Source organism: Rhinoderma darwinii, chromosome 11 (assembly GCF_050947455.1).
Source record: "Rhinoderma darwinii isolate aRhiDar2 chromosome 11, aRhiDar2.hap1, whole genome shotgun sequence".
Lineage (NCBI taxonomy): Eukaryota > Metazoa > Chordata > Amphibia > Anura > Rhinodermatidae > Rhinoderma > Rhinoderma darwinii.
The window spans coordinates 31,664,201-31,682,137 of NC_134697.1; the positions used below are offsets into that span (position 1 = coordinate 31,664,201).

General features: G+C 43.9%; 1 protein-coding gene across 3 annotated transcripts in view; it reads right to left on the bottom strand.

Moving 5' to 3' along the window:
- The window catches only part of MYOF (myoferlin), a 118,935-nt gene that overhangs the window by 70,458 nt on the left and 30,540 nt on the right, over nucleotides 1-17,937 (bottom strand). For all 3 annotated transcript variants that reach the window (XM_075841011.1, XM_075841010.1, XM_075841009.1), the window contains exons 4-5: nucleotides 7,912-8,020; nucleotides 7,065-7,158 (exon numbers count right to left, since the gene is read on the bottom strand). In XM_075841011.1, coding sequence (XP_075697126.1) covers nucleotides 7,065-7,158; nucleotides 7,912-8,020 — 203 coding nt within the window. The remainder of the gene's footprint in view (nucleotides 1-7,064; nucleotides 7,159-7,911; nucleotides 8,021-17,937) is intronic.

The window sequence follows — 17,937 nt, forward strand, 5'->3', positions numbered from 1 at the left end:
GGGGGGGGGCTGTGTGCGGAGCCATCTACAGGGGGGGGGGCTGTGTGCGGAGCCATCTACAGGGGGGGGGGCTGTGTGCGGAGCCATCTACAGGGGGGGGCTGTGTGCGGAGCCATCTACAGGGGGGGGGCTGTGTGCGGAGCCATCTACAGGGGGGGGCTGTGTGCGGAGCCATCTACAGGGGGGGGCTGTGTGCGGAGCCATCTACAGGGGGGGGCTGTGTGCGGAGCCATCTACAGGGGGGGGCTGTGTGCGGAGCCATCTACAGGGGGGGGCTGTGTGCGGAGCCATCTACAGGGGGGGGGCTGTGTGCGGAGCCATCTACAGGGGGGGGCTGTGTGCGGAGCCATCTACAGGGGGGGGCTGTGTGCGGAGCCATCTACAGGGGGGGGCTGTGTGCGGAGCCATCTACAGGGGGGGGCTGTGTGCGGAGCCATCTACAGGGGGGGGCTGTGTGCGGAGCCATCTACAGGGGGGGGGGCTGTGTGCGGAGCCATCTACAGGGGGGGGGCTGTGTGCGGCGCCATCTACAGGGGGGGGGCTGTGTGCGGAGCCATCTACAGGGGGGGGGCTGTGTGTGGAGCCATCTACAGGGGGGGGGCTGTGTGTGGAGCCATCTACAGGGGGGGCTGTGTGTGGAGCCATCTACAGGGGGGGCTGTGTGTGGAGCCATCTACAGGGGGGGGGCTGTGTGTGGAGCCATCTACAGGGGGGGGCTGTGTGTGGAGCCATCTACAGGGGGGGGCTGTGTGTGGAGCCATCTACAGGGGGGGGGGCTGTGTGTGGAGCCATCTACAGGGGGGGGGGCTGTGTGTGGAGCCATCTACAGGGGGGGGGGCTGTGTGTGGAGCCATCTACAGGGGGGGGCTGTGTGCGGAGCCATCTACAGGGGGGGGGGCTGTGTGCGGAGCCATCTACAGGGGGGGGGGCTGTGTGCGGAGCCATCTACAGGGGGGGGGCTGTGTGCGGAGCCATCTACAGGGGGGGGGGCTGTGTGCGGAGCCATCTACAGGGGGGGGGGCTGTGTGCGGAGCCATCTACAGGGGGGGGGGGCTGTGTGTGGAGCCATCTACAGGGGGGGGGGCTGTGTGTGGAGCCATCTACAGGGGGGGGGGCTGTGTGTGGAGCCATCTACAGGGGGGGGGGCTGTGTGTGGAGCCATCTACAGGGGGGGGGCTGTGTGTGGAGCCATCTACAGGGGGGGGGCTGTGTGTGGAGCCATCTACAGGGGGGGCTGTGTGTGGAGCCATCTACAGGGGGGGCTGTGTGTGGAGCCATCTACAGGGGGGGGGGGCTGTGTGTGGAGCCATCTACAGGGGGGGGGGCTGTGTGTGGAGCCATCTACAGGGGGGGGGGCTGTGTGTGGAGCCATCTACAGGGGGGGGGGCTGTGTGTGGAGCCATCTACAGGGGGGGGGGCTGTGTGTGGAGCCATCTACAGGGGGGGGGGCTGTGTGTGGAGCCATCTACAGGGGGGGGGCTGTGTGTGGAGCCATCTACAGGGGGCTCTGGTGGATGATTTTTCCATTGACCGGTAGCAGAGTTACACAAATGGGGGGGAAAAAAATCCCCATCATGTAACTCTGCTACCTGTCAATTGAAAAGTCATCAACCACAGGGTCTCCCTCTTGACTTTCATTGTTTTCAGACTTTTGGTTTGTCCTGCAGCTGCTGCCGCCGTGATGAGCAAATGTTATACCCAAGATAGGAAAAGCAACACAAAAACGATATAACCGGATCCATAATATCTGTGATATCCAGACAGTCTAGAGATCCGCAGTGAGAATGTGCACTTGTTATTTGCAGAAGAATCTGGCCGTGATTTGATGCGTTTATGCAGGATCTTGGGTGTGGCTTAAATGTTCCCTCTTTTTCTAAATCAAAAGTTGGGAGGTATGGCTGTGACTCTGGGAGCTACTTATTTTACAATTCTAAATGGAGATACAAGCACTAGGGTTAAAGGCCAAAATTCCAATGTTAAACTGCTGAGACGTGTCTACTTCTGATTGGTCAGGTGCAGGGTCATGGAGACCTCGTGTGGATCCAAATCACCCAATACAGCAATATCTCCTCACTACTTGGCATGAACAGTAGCAACCAAGTGCGTAGATGTGGGTACATTCATGTAATTAGTGAGTTAGATCCATACAAAGTCCCCATGACAACACTGCACCTGACAGACATCAGAAGGGGACATGTCAGCAGAATCTTAGTGTAGTCTCAGGCTTGGAATCCGTAATATCACGCTTCCTAACTAACGGATCCAGTGGGATGGTCCCAGCTTCCAGGCGATGTCCTGCTGTCCTAGTAGTCTGGGAGCCCAGTTTCAACTGCATCTGCATCCTCAGGACGCAGTTACAGTTGAATACAACGGCAGTCTGCTCCACCATGTCGCGATTGCTGCGAGCAGCTTGGCGAAGGTGGGTGCAATGCAGTGACGTCATCACACATGCCTGTGCGGAGTCTTAGGCTAGATTCACACGAACGTGTCCATTTTGCATCTGCAAAAAATGCAGCATTTTTCTTGGGTTACAGTTGTGTGCCATCAGTGTTTTTTCTGTGTGGCATCAGTTTTTGATGCCAGTGTTGGTGCATATTTTTTTTATTTAATAAAAATTTTTGGTCTGCATTTCTTTAGCAACTGTTGCTGATGTCGGTGTGCGGTCCGTTATTTTCACGCACCCCTTGACTTCAATGGGTGCATGATCCACAAAAATGCACCAGCATAGGACATGCAGCGAGTTTCACACACCGGACATATGCTGCGTGAATAGCTCCATTGAATTTCATCGGTCGGTGTGTTGTCCGTGAGGAAAAAAATACGGACGTGAAATACGCTCGTCTAAATAAGGCTTTGGGCCATAGGAGGACTGCAGAGGGTTCTCCTCCATTCGGCATGGCAAAGGGGCTATGTAAGAATTTATTTTATTATGTTTAGGAGGCAATCTACAGTGTGTAGGGGGCACTATGGGGACATTATAACGTGTGGACGGGCACTAATGGGGGCCACAATATGGTGTGGGGGCACAAAGAAAACTGGGTGTATGTGGACAGAGATTGGGTGGCATTAGAGGAAATGCTTAATGTAAAAAAAATTGCTGCGCTGCTCTTCACGCTCCGCATGTGTTCTTGCTTTTTCCAATCCCAGAAAGGAGGCATTGCGTGACAAAACCAAGAAATAAGGGTCCCTTTACACCGGCCAATATTGGCCGTAACAGCGAACTTCTTTCACAAAGAGCTATGTATGGGGACGAGCAATCCTTACTACAAATCGCTTATCTCCATACATTTACATTATGTTGGCAGTACGTCTCCCTGTTTACAGAGAGATGTGCTGCCGATAATATTTTTTGCTGCATAAAAGATACAAATCAGCCGATGAACGAGCGTTTACTTGTTCATCGGCTGATTACCCGGTTTACACAGGGCAATGATCGGGAAGAAGTGTTCATATGAACCCTCGTTTGACCGTGTAAAAGGGCCTTAAATCTCAGCATCGATTAGAAATATAAAATTTTTTAATTATTATTTGCAATAGAGTGTCTTCCATTTTCTTTGGGTAGGTCTCAAACTATATTCAAATATATTCCACCTATGTAAGCAGAAGAATAAATAAATGTAAGCTCATTAAAGGCTTGTAACATCTACCAGAGGAAATGGGAGGGGGGGGGTACAATATGTCATTTCCAAAATATTTCCTCTTCAAAAAAAAACAAAAATTCAGAAATGCACAATGACAGGAAAAAGGTCTCTGGATGGGATGACAAATTCAATACATCATTATAGTTATAGACGTAGCTAGAACGGTTATCTCTCTGAAAAATGCAGAGCAAATTTCCTGCCCCTGTACGTTCTCTCACCACCTGCCATCTGGGGAAAAGCGACACTTAAGATGAATAGGGTGTTACAGTAACATGCAACGCATGACTTTAATGAGGGAAAAATCATTCTGGTAATTTCTTGTAGCTGTTAAACTGAACAATGCTTTCATGTGTATGGGAGGCTTGACTATGTCAAATAGCCAATAGATCCCGCTGATAATTCCACACTTGCTTTAAAAGCTCGGTAACAACAAACATTGCCGCCATTACAGCTCAGGTATCTACTACCTTCCCCTAAGACTACTAAGAAATGTATGTGATCGAACCAGATCAAGGATTAAAAAAAAAAAAAAAAAAAGTAATTTTTAGGTAGACTTTCAGGAAGGGTAAAAGTCATCTTACACGGCCCATCCTGAAAAGACACCGATCAACGAGGCAGCTCATTGATCGGCGCTCATTTGCTCCTTTTACACGGAGCTAGTATGGGGAAGTGCGCTTGTTACTCTGATCGCTCGTCCCCAAACATTATCATCATGTCGGCAGCTAAAACTACACGATCAGCAGATAAACAAGCGTTTTCTTTTTCATTTGCTGATCGCTGCCCTGTTTACACAGGGCAATTATCGGCAATGAGCTTTCTATGAATGAGCGTTTGCCCGATAATCGGCCCGTGTAAAAGGACCTTTAGTCCACACGGGTCAGATTTGCTATGAATAAGGCTGGGTTCACACAACCTATTTTCAGACGTATTGGAGGCGTTTTACGCCTCGAAATACGTTTGAAAACAAGCCTCGACTACGTCGGCAAACATCTGCCCATTCATTTCAATGGGTTTGCCAACGACCTGTAATTTTACGCGTCGCTGTCAAAAGACGGCGCGTAAAATAACAGCCTCGTGAAAGAAGTGCAGCACACTTCTTGGGATGTAATTGGAGCAGTTTTTCATTGAATCCAATGAAGAACAGCTCCAAATTACATCCGTAATTGACACCTCGCAAAATATGAGGACGAGCAATTACGTCTGAAATGCAGGAGCTGTTTTCTCCTGAAACCAGCTCCGTAATTTCAGCCGTAATTGACGTGATAGTGTGCACATACCCTAACTGTCGCAGAAATTTAGGTGCAGATTTTATTTTTGTGAGAAAAAGAAAAAGAATTTAAAATCTGTCCCCCACAGAGCTGCAGCAAAATCTGCAACCCTAGGATTTTAAACTACCCCATTGAAGTCAATGGGGAAAAATCGCAACACATACATGCTCATTACGTGACAGAAGTGGACATGAATGGAAAAATTTTGCACTTTTTGATGAGACTTGTTAAGATTCCCCTGTCTGGGACTGTATTCTGCTGCAGATTATCTGTGCACAAATCTGAAAAGGAAAAGCCGCACCATTTAAACCCTGTGCGAAAAACCCCTAATAAAAAAAAAATAATACCTAATCCAGCATCAATTACATGCAACTACCACGAATTTAAATTCCAAATAATCCAGCATTGTTTTTCTCGAACCTGGGTCACAATCGGGAACATTGCTACATTCTATGTCAGGGGTCATTTTAAAGCCCGCTCCGGAAATGCAGCAAACAGAAAAAAAAAAGTCACCCCTTTTGTGGTGTGGTTCGTGGGACAGTCTTGACAAAATCAGGACTGTTAGCAACTATGGTGTATGGGGACAGACTAGGACAACAGATTAGCAAAATAACAGAGCATGTATTAGGACATATGGACAGGTTTTGACTTTATGAAAAAGAACACTTAGATAGTGGGAAAACCCCTTTTTTAGACAACTGATGACCTATCCGTTGGATAGGTCATCAGTATAGGATCAGTGCGTGTCCGGCCACCAGACCCCGCACCGATCCGGCTGTCTCCGAGCGCCGGACAATGTTCCCGGAAGCAGATGGCTCTGATCAAAGAATAGTGGCTGAGCTGCAGTATTGCAGCTCTGCTCCTATTCAACTGAATGGCAGAGCCGCAGTTCTGACAAACGGCCGCTATGCAGTGGTCGGAGCCATCTGCTTCCAGCTCCAACCCGTTCCAAACATCTGGTGCACAGAGGCAACTGGAGTTACGGATCGGTGCGGGGTCTGGATGTCTGACACGAACCGATCATATACTGATGACCTATCCGGTGGATAGGTCATCAGTTTTCAGAAAGTGTACAATCCCTTTAAGGCTCTGTTCACACTAGCGTCATGGCTTCCATTTATAATAAAGCCATGACAACTATGCTCAATTTGTTTTGGGTCCGTCAGGGTTCCTTGATTTTTGAAGGCAAGAATAGTGCTGCAGACTAGCCCTGCCGTAAAAAAAGTTTTTTTATGGCAAACTTTTGGTACATTTTTGGGCACTGTCACATTTTCAGCCACACCCTTTCCACTAGGCCACTTTTCAGGCACACCCCCTTGTCGAGTGTCTAAAACCGCTAACATGTATATGGTGTACAGCATGTATGCCAGAATTCTGCTGAATTTTGAATAGTCAATCTGCCCCATTGTTTTATTTGCAAACGTGTGCAGCTTGTCAATATTAAATTACTGAGCCGTAGCAGCGGGACTCGAGAGGTCACTACACAGTGTAAATGAGTAAGTAGACCAAACAGTGGTTCTACCAGAGAAAGACTGCTCCGGGCAATCCATTCATAGAATGCTTTATGGCCCTGCAGCCAAATAACCTTGTAAGCACACAATAAAACAAGACAAGACTACACATGAACTAGATTGCTATGGTGATATTTCCTGCTCTGCCCTACAGTAACACCAGGAATTTAAAAAAAAAAAAAAAAAAAAGACTAAAAAAAATAAATTATCTATCCTTCCACAGTTCCATGTACTAGAGCACAGTTTCTAACACTCAACCTAGGAGAGACCCAACGCTGTTCATCCGGAGCCTCCAGGTCCATGAACAGAATGGCAGAACTATTTATGCACGAGCAGAGCGGCAGTGCAGTGAAATTCTTACAGTAAATTTCGTTAATCCAACTTTTGATAATTCCGAAACTGCGATAATCCGCCATATAACTGCAACTCAATGTGGAATTCCTCAAGTGCAATAGCGGAAAACGGGGTTAAAAAAAAGAAAGAGCTCTACAAGCGAGTTTTATAAACTATGAGTTTGTCGTATTCCAGAATATCTCAAGCCGGCACGAAGGTCTCATTGATGCCAGAGTAACGGAGTTTTGCTGTACCATTGGACTTCACACAAGAGGACAACTGGAAATAGAGTAGTAAGAATATTCTCATACCTGCATCCGTTTGCACATTTGTCCCTCCTGGGTCACTTGGATTGCTGTTAGGGGACACCGGAGGTTCATAGGCGATCATTAAATCAATTGTAGACTGTGAAGAACAGAATGAGAATGTGCTTTAATCTTAGGAGTGACTATTATCAGGATTACTACACAGCCTATCCTTTTCATGGCCCCCTTTATAGTGGTAGTATTATTATACCCAATGCGGATCCGTCAGTTGTCCTGACACATCTGGTTTAGTAAATATTTGCATTCCCCATAAGATTACATTTCTGGAACATCTTTTCTTAGAACTTTGCATTGTGCCGCTATTCTACTTGGAAGTGTATGAATAAATTGAGAACTGGGCGTTACAATTGATACAGTCTGACAATTACTTATTCATACATTTCCAGGAGGAATAAGAGGAATGGCACAATGCAGAATTCTAAGAAAAGAGGTTCCATAATGGTTATTTAATGGGGATCTGCAAGGGTATATAAGTATTTACTAAAACAGACATGTCAGATGTGACAGGTCCTCTTTAAATTGTTTTAATGCAAAATCTGTATCAATGGGCTGCAAAAATTCGAGCAGATTCGCAGTGTGCCTCCAGTGTGGTTGCTGTATGCAGGGAACGGATCTCAACAAGGGCACGTTCTTCTTTGTGACCTGGTTGGCTTCCCCTTTTTTCTTGATTCAAGTGAAGATATTAGAACAGGTAAAATGCATCTTTTTTAGCGATAACAAGTAGACACAAAAAAGTGGGAGTCTTTTCGTTATACTTTTCCCTTTAGGATCCAAATTGCGCAAAATGGCCCTGTATAAAAATCGTACCAAAACAATCATTAAACAAACTTACACCAATGGGCTGCCCCTTGTCACTCATCAAGGCCAAGCTTTTAAACGGAATGGTTCGACCCGCTCCCCCAGCAAAATCTTTAAGTGATATAACGGTGCTTCCAATTAATCTGATGAAACAAAAATGGTAATCTTTAGAGGAGATATTCATTATGTGCAATGTTGTACTAAAATACAAGCTTTTTATTAATAAACTATTTTTAACATAGATTTACTGTACATTAAACTTAAACAGAAAACTATATTAAAAGGGTTTATACAGCTAGGGAATTCTGAATTAATGGAAGGGGTTCCTTATTTCATGGCCAAAGTGGAGAGCGGATACAAAAAACATCTCGCTCTGAAGGACTCACCCGGTCTTACACAGATAACCCATTGATAATAAATGGGCAATGTGTAATGCTTCATTTCCCCTGTGGTGGCACTGCAGGGAATGTGAAAACGTACTGATTTACCCACAAATTACAGCCGATCGCTAGGGGTCCCAGCAGAGGGACACTTTTAATCTACTTGCGGTCAAAAGATCCTTCTAACAAGGGATCCGTCTTTAAGAAGGAAAGGGAAAAAAAAAAAAAAAAGTCTTGCTCAGCAGTTTACATAACTCCCATGGACCTCAGTAGATAGAGCCACATAGATGCAAAGTCACCTCTCCATACATTCTCTACTTGGATGTGGCAGAATTGGGGGTCAGAGAACACCAATTCTTCCAATTCGTGGCAGCCATGGGGACCCCGAATATCAGACATGTATGGAATATCCTGTGCATATACCATAAAAAGGTCTAAAATGAGGAAACCCCCTTTAAAAAAAAAAAGCTGTCCAAGACCACCCAAGCGGTGTGGTAGCTGGCTTTATAAAAGATTCCTAAGATTATTAAATATTCATATTTTATATATGCTGTGTGCAGTTCTCTCAGATAATGTGGTGAAAACCTTTAACTCATTATTTTATTTTTTTTATAATATAAAGTCCTTTCAATGATAAAACAAGAAGCTCCCAAATACTAGGTAGATTTAGTTATTTAATGCATTTTTTTTCTCGGCCAAAGGCAGGTATGAAACCATTTTTATCCATTCCCAGTTTCAACATAGAAAAGAAAAACGATTCAGGCTTAGGTACTGTACACATCACCTTTCTTAACTTTTAGCATGTGCATCGAGAAAGAATTCGACATGTACGCTAAACGTATCAATAGTATCAAGATCTGGCCATTGGATGTCGGTATATCGCATACTCTAATCTAAACTTTCCACTGGATAGAATAAACGTACGCTTTTTTTCCCCAGCATGATCGCCTATAAAACGGTTTGGCATTCGTTACAGGCACCCGATAAACGTATATAGGTCATGCGCTTTTCACAACGTATCCATTAAACAGATTATATTATAGCCTATGGGTGACATCACCCATAGGCTATAATGGTATCCGTTCAATATGTTAAGAAAAAGGGTCATGTAAGTTCATAACGTATCCGTTAAATGGATACCATTATAGCCTATGGGTGATGGATGCCGCTGCTAGGCATCAGTCACAGCCTACGTTTAACGTATGGGAGCTTTTTCCAGCGTATATTTTAAACATAGGCTAAAAACCACGATATGAAGAGAGCCTTATGCTCCGGGAAGAAACGCTTTTCCAGTATTGACAGTAAAAAAAAAAAAAAAAAAAAGACCAAGATATCCCTCTAGTCCAAGGTGTTTGAGAATAGAAAATCACAGCATTTTTCCAGCCAATGAAGCCTCTAAAAATTAGTCATTATAACGGACACCTAGGCAGGGATATCCTAATGGATCAAATAAAGCCCTGTTCTCATCGGTGTTCGCCATTCCGTTATTCTGCTCTGTCAGAGGAGCAGAACAACGAAAAACGCCTGAAGTGCAGGCTCCATTCAACAACAGACAACCAGTGCCCAACAGAACCCATTGACTAACGGGTCTCCATCGGGGTGCCTGGATTTAAAATCGGAACCAAAGCTGCGTACTATTGGGTCTGGTATTTTTGGAGGAACATGCGATGAGGGCCCTTAACGGAGCCTCTAACGCAGATGTTAACAGGGCCTAAGAAGTATTTTATATCTACTATATGATTAATGTAAAGTTGTTCAATAAAGTGTGGCAGGATAAGTATTGATGCCATTGAAATTTGGAGTCGTTGAAGACTTGAAAATACTGTGGCCAGATGGAAGGCGAAACCAGTGGATCTCTGACCATGTCAAGTCTATTCATGCATTTGAAGCACCAATGACCAGATTGAAGCTTTATATTATTTTGGACATATAACGACAAGCTCTGGTCTATGGAAAAGGAGTTTCGTGACCTAGTAAAGAACAAGGAAGTCACTGAACTCTAAACCAGCTTGTAATATCCCTATAATGTATTATGCAGAAAATATGTACATTATTCCTTACAAAACACTCGTTTCGGTTGGAAACAAATAAAGTTGCTTATAGGAGCGGATCCCCATATCTAAAAGCAATTCCATGGGCTTTTAAAACGATACATGTGGTAAGTGACATCAGAAAAATCTCATAGTTCAGGCTTATAGACGCCACATCACTACGCTAAAAATGTAAGGCTGTGGGCGCATGGTTTTTCTTTTTCTAAAGGGGTTCTTGTTTTGTTGCAGGCGTTAATGTACACGGACTAAAAGGTTACAAAGTCTTTAAAAGAAGAACAAAACTTAATATCTGTTCTACTTGAACAGATGCCCAGATCGTGCTGAAGCAAGTCGAGTTTTCTTTGGAGAGCGGTCTGGGAAATCAGCCAAAATAACTAACTGTACGCAGATAAAATATGGAGATCCTCCGAGCAGAAAGGAAAATGCTTTAGAGTAACGGTGCGCGTACAGGGACAGCTCCTCCGCACGATGCAACTAGACTCAAGGTCAAGACATCGCACATTCTCTGCTTATAAGCAAACGAGACAACGTTATTCTATCAAGTATTTCCTCGATGAAGAAATATATTCTTAGGTGTGTTTGAGTGTTTCAAAAACACTTCTCTACAGGCTGTATAGAAATACTGAAGCTAAAACATCGAAGCTGCGTCTCAAACTATAGATTGATGGGTTTGATTCCCCTTTCTATCAATGCTAAAATGTTGCAGTGTGCGCCATACTTTCATATGTATATCGTGGCTGAAACTTTGTGGACACCGGGTTTTGATTGGTGCAACGGCGTAACGTCAAGCATTTTTGGGTGTTTTAAGCTGCACAAAAAACAAAAAAACAAAAAAAAAAACACCTTCTAAGAACACTAGCGTTATTAAAATACATGCGTTTTTAATGGCAATTTTATATTTGGTGTCATTTTGTACATGCTTTTTTCTGGCATTTTATAAGTTCTATAGAGAAGCCTAGGGGGAAAAATGCCACACCTCAGCATGCTGCGTTCGGAAAAACCTGCCAATGACAACAAAAAAAATTCTTAAAAACGGCACAAACCAAAACGCAGCTGTGTGCAGTGCATTTTTATATTTAAAATATAAAACGCTAATGTAACATCTGGCTGCACTAAAAAAAAAAAAAAGGCATGAAAAATGCAAAACGCTGTGTGTGAATCCAGCCTTGTAGCTGAAAGATGCGGGTCCCAACACGGCAGCCCCTGTTAGAGAGAAAGATACAGGTCCCAACTCTGGGACCCTCACCTATCAGACATTTATGGGTAGGTCGTAAATGTCTAAGGTGGAAATAACTAAGCATTTACTGAAGCTTTGTAAAGCACACCAGCAGCATCTCGAGCAGTGGAAATGCATGGTCTGCAGTAATGAATCACGATATACCATCTGGAAGTGTGACAGATTATTCTAGGTTTGACAATTGGCAAGACACTTCCAAATTCCCAAACGTGTATTGCGGTTATAAAGTGTGGCATACAATGGCATCCTAGAGAATTGCGGGAGTCCAATTTTTTCGTTACGTTTTCCGGGACACAACATTTATGCGCCATTAACATTGGAACCCCACCAGACTGAAGAGGCCCCTTCACTGCAGTAACCATCATAGCAAAGTCCAAATCTACAATGCTGTATTGAATACTGTAGCTTAGCCCCAATCAAGAGACTGGTGCAGAGATAAAACCATCAGCCATAGAAGTATGGAGAAGAGTGCCCTTTCTTCTATTACCCAACACACCACCAGAGGCCTCTTTCTGGTGATTGACCTCGAATGATCAAACACTGATGGCTTAGCTCAAAGCCAGGATAGAAATGTTTTATTCCCAAAATCTTTTTTTAAAGGAAGATCTTTTAGGAATGGCCTCAAATCAAATACTTCAGGGATGTATTAGAAAGTGGATTATTGGACAGATCTTATTATCCAACATTGGTGCCGACCGGGACTAGATCTCAGCGGAGGACTACTCCTTCTGCCTCTCTCTCCTATTAGGGATTAGATGGGAGAGGGGGAAACAAGTTTTGGGGTGTTCTGTCCTCAGATGAAGGACATAAGCCAGCTCCGGATAGAGATTAGAGATTTACACACACCAAAAAAAAAAAAAAAAAAAAATATAGGTAAAGAATTTACAACGTAGGGTATGTTTACACGCTTCCTAAAAAGGAAATTTAAAAAAAATAAAATAAAAAAAAATCAGGAGCGGTTTTCCCTTGAAAACAGCTCCTGATTTTCAGCAATTTTTTTAGCAACTCGCGTTTTTTGGAGCGGTTAATGAAAAACTGCTGCAAAAATGGCTCAAAAAGTGGGAGGCACTTTTTCGCAGGCGTTTTTTTAAAACTGCCGCGTAAAAAAATGGCCCATCTGAAAATGGCCGAAAATAAGCCGTGTGAACATACCGTTATTATCTCTCCAAGAAAGCTATTCAGAATATTCTTACTGTATAATAAGGTTTAATGGAACGTTGGCACGACAGATCAGACGAGGGTGCACTAAATTTTTACCGTATTCTGCCTAGGTCCACATACAGGAAAAAAGATTTTTGATGGCCTATTTTTACCCAGCAAGCCCACGTTTTCTAGGCCATCTCCTTTCATCAATGCAACTACACTATTAACATACCACATTGCAAAGCATCTCCTCTTAATAGGCTCTGAGTGATGCCTGTGTTCAAGCAGGAAGCCCCCAAAGTGAACCATCTTTTAGTTACCCCAAGTATTCTTTAACGGGTTAATGGCCACTTTGAAGGGCTACCTCATGCCACACCTTAATGCTAATAGCATCGGTCATATAGTCACTTTACTACTGCAAGGAGTTACTTCTCTGCTCCTATACCAAGCTATACTTCTTATCCGTGTACACGGAGGCTACATGCACATGTTGCGTATTTTGCTGCGAAAATATGAACCAAAACCGCAGGTAAAAAACCGACAAACATCTAATCGTGCATTTTTCGATGCGGTTTTTACGTTTTAATGCGTTTTTCAGCACGTTTTCCTGCTGCGGGTTTTGGTGCGATTTTCCACAGCACTAGGCAGATACAATTCGCAAGCGGAAATGCAAGATAAATGGACACGCTGCAGATTCTAAAAAACGCACCGCAGATCAAATTCCGTCCTGAAAAATACTGCAGCATGTACAGGTTTTGCTGGAATCTCATTGACTATGCTGGTACTGTATTACGCTGCTCTGTCCAGTTTGGAAAACCCATTTTCATATACCCAATTAGGGAATTTTGAGTTAATAGAGGGAGGTCCTCTGTTCAGGACACTCCTCTCTAGACCAGAGTGGAGAGCCATTACAAAGAGTCTCTGGAGGACCTCTCCTTTATTACACAGACAATCCATGGATATAAAATGGACACCGTGTAGCGCTTAATCTCCCCTGTGGTAGCGCTGCAGTGAAGTTGAACACTTACTGCCATGTTCCCCCACCGATTTTATATGATCGCTGGGTGATATAAAAATCGCTGTTCTCCTCCACTGGCAGGATAGGGGGGGGGGGTGGGCTGAATATGCAATTGAAACTACTAAAGCCAACAGGTAATATGTGCATTTTGCATGAGCTTGTCTGGGGTCCCAAAACATTCCCAGGAACGGAAACACCAGACAGAAGAAAAGCTTTAAAGACCTTAACCAATTTGGCCAAAAAATTACTCTTTATTGATTTTAGAAATATATATAATGCATGTAAGAATTCATCAAGAGAGGTTTACCCCACAACTCTACAATAATACTTTAAGCTCAGGCCTATGCAGCCTGTAAGTAGTCATGACAGGAGTAGCAACATTGAAATATTTAATAGTTAACCCCATTACTTGTTGGCCCATTACCTAAAGCTATTTCTAGAAGAAACAATTATGGTCAATGGTTAGCACAGTTGCTTAAAGAACTGGGGTCGTGGTTTTAAAACCAACGAAAGGACAACATCTGCATGGGGTTTATATGTCCTCTGTGTTTGGTGGGTTCCTTCCGGATACCTCAGTTTCCTCTTAGCCTATAAACCCATTTGTATGTCTTTGGAGTCTTCCTATGAAATGGTGATCGGGAAATTAAATTGTAAGCTCCATTTGGGACAGACATTCATAATCTCTGCAGAGCACTACAGAATAAGATGGTGTTATTTAAGCAATGGGGGGGGGGGGGGGGAGAATCAACCAGATTAAAAATAAGTAGCTATATTGCTTGGAGCTGTTCCAACAACATTAGTTGGACATGTGTCTAAAGTTTTCTTGTTGGGTAGTTATTACTGCTATTTTATTCCCTTGTGGACTATAACGCAAATTTTCATGGGAAAAATGTTCTCTTTGCAGTAGAATTTTGTTGAACGGACCTCCTTTCAGGATGACCGTTCCAGTTGTATAATGTAAGGGAACATGGGAGAATGGGCACCATAACCGGTCTCTCTCAAATGATGGGGACTCCAACTATCCCATATGCTGTTAAAATTGGCCGATCAGCAGCACTCGAATGGTGCTCATCCCAATCTCAGCAGGACATCGCTTTATAGAAAAAAAATGCAATAATAGAAAAAAAAAAGTTACTGAAGCACATCTCTAAATACACTTAAACTCCCAAGCTAAACTCATCCAGGAAATGAGTAACAAAAGGAATGTGCTTGAAGCAGCGGGGTGGACACGATTTCTGAGTAACTAGGAAACCAACCACTAAAACAGTCTCTGGATATACAAGAGCTGATAACCAAATCTAGTAGAACTGTACTTTTCTATCCACAGACAAAACTATTTCCTATATTGTTGAAGTTATTTTTAAAACAGACTTCGATGAGGAGGCGGAAACCTGCTTGAACACAAAAAGAAAAATGTTTATACGTACAGCACGGGGTAACCGGAATATAATGAAATGTTTAGAGGATGTGTTTTGTGTGCGTCACTTTTTATTGTTAACATGAATTCTCCATTCACAATCATGTGACCAGAAAGAACAAAGAGGATATTGTAGGGGAGGATAGACTATCAGTAGGGCAGAATAAGAGTAGCTGCAGTCACATAAAACCGAAAATATATATTTTAAGTGAATCAAACATCATTCCTCATACAAGACTATACCTAGAATTGAATGGTCAATACCCCTTAAAGAGGCTCTGTCACCAGATTTTGCAACCCCTATCTGCTATTGCAGCAGATAGGCGCTGCAATGTAGATTACAGTAACGTTTTTATTTTTAAAAAACGAGCATTTTTGGCCAAGTTATGACCATTTTTGTAATTATGCAAATGAGGCTTGCAAAAGTCCAAGTGGGTGTGTTTAAAAGTACAAGTCCAAGTGGGTGTGTATTATGTGCGTACATCGGGGCGTTTTTAATACTTTTACTAGCTGGGCGCTGTGAAGCGAAGTATCATCCTCTTCTCTTCAGAACGCCCAGCTTGTGACAGTGCAGATCTGTGACGTCACTCACAGGTCCTGCATCGTGACGGCCACATCGGCACCAGAGGCTACAGTTGATTCTGCAGCAGCATCAGCGTTTGCAGGTAAGTCGATCTTACCTGCAAACGCTGATGCTGCTGCAGAATCAACTGTAGCCTCTGCTGCCGATGTGGCCGTCACGATGCAGGACCTGTGAGTGACGTCACAGATCTGCACTGTCACAAGCTGGGCGTTCTGAAGAGAAGAGGATGTTACTTCTCTTCACAGCGCCCAGCTAGTAAAAGTATTAAAAACGCCCCGATGTACGCACATAATACACACCCACTTGGACTTGTACTTTTAAACACACCCACTTGGACTTTTGCAAGCCTCATTTGCATAATTACAAAAATGGTCATAACTTGGCCAAAAATGCTCGTTTTTTAAAAATAAAAACGTTACTGTAATCTACATTGCAGCGCCGATCTGCTGCAATAGCAGATAGGGGTTGCAAAATCTGGTCACAGAGCCTCTTTAAAAAAGGAACCGGTCACCAGCATTTCACCTGTTAAACCCACAACACCTGGTGGTAGTGGGTGAAAAATTATTTTTATGTAACCTATAATGATCTTCTAAGTAGGTTCTGTACCTTTAGTATTCAGTTTAGTGTTCCTGCGCCGTATGCTAATGAGCATAAAAGTCATATCCTCAAGCCTTTCCGAGTTAACCCCGCATCCTTACTTTTGATTGACATCTCACCTCCCCCAGCACACACAAAATCCTGCAATACATCGATGTCCTGTTCTGGTGCGTGCGCACAACAGGACACCATAGCAGCACATGCGCTGTAACTAAATTTGAGACCTGGATGAAGCAGGGTAATGTGTTGGATCTCAGATGAGATTTCAGCATTCAGGGCAGGCCTGTTTTCAGCTATGGGCGGGCATAAGAGGAACGAACGAGACTGCCGGATTACCACCATAAAAGGCGCAAAAGGTTAGCAGACTTATTTACGGTCAGAGGAGGAGTTTAGGAGAAGGGATAACAGCAATGAACTTTTGACAGCAGTGGCCAGTGAGGGGCGAGTAGAGTTCAATAGATGAAATGCTGGTGGCAGGTTCCCTTTAAATAAAAACCACCAACCATAGAAAAATGCATGACTAACCCAATGATGGATTAGTATATTTTCTGGAATATTGGAGCTTTTTGAAATTGGTTTGGGTAACCTCAGCCCATACGGCTGCAATAATTGATCACAGGGGCCAAGTGTTAAAATGTGGCTTCAGCTATTAATGGGGGCTGTGAGCAGGGGAGCCATGTATTAGCTCAACATGCCCTATCAGGGTATATAGAAGGGGCAGTTAAAAAAAACAAAAAAAAAAAAACAACCTCCTAAAAGGAGTAGAGAGTGGTCAAAAATTAAAAAGGTATCCTGACCATAAACACTGAGCTATTTACTTAACTCTCCAGTCCTTACGTCTCTCCAGAACCCCTCTTTGAACCCTTTTTCAGATTGAAGCCAGCCTCTGACAGGGGTGAGGCTTCAGAAACCCTTGGCAATCAGCTTTTATCATGGCCTTCCGCTCTGGGTAATAGAGGGGGCTCTCTGGTTAATAGAGGGGTGAATCATGAGACAACCCCTTGCAGGCCATTATTCATTATTTTCTTCAATAGGGAGGGATTTGCAATGTATAAACCCACTTAAAATAGGGCCAGGATAGACATTGGTAGCACATCGCCATTATATGCCACCAAGTTCGATCAGTGGAAGTCTGACTGCCGTGGTTGATTGCTAGAACAAATCGTTGGTAGCAAAGTGCCGCTTTGTCTCCGATTGGCTCTGCTTAGACTTTAATGGGGACGACCACGCGGCCCTCAAAGAAAGCTGCGTGATATGCCACCAATATCTATCCTGAGACAACAACTTTAAGTGATGCGTGTCTCCTCAGAAATATTATGGTGTGCGGGGGGGCGGGGGGGGGGATTGGGACACGGCTTGTGCTGATAAGGTCACCGCGCTTAGCTTGTTCCTGTTTTACACGTTGACAGGAATAGTTTGTATACATTTATGACTCAAATGCTGAAATAGATCTGGTTATGCATCATGCAGGTTATGATAAAGTGGCTTATAACATAGTTGGACGGGAAAATTATTTTGCAACACCATAATAAACTTCCTTTAACCCAACTGGATCATCTTACACCATCCTAAAGGTCATCGCCATTACGCAACAAATCCAACACAACCACCTACTCGATGCACTGCACAGGCAA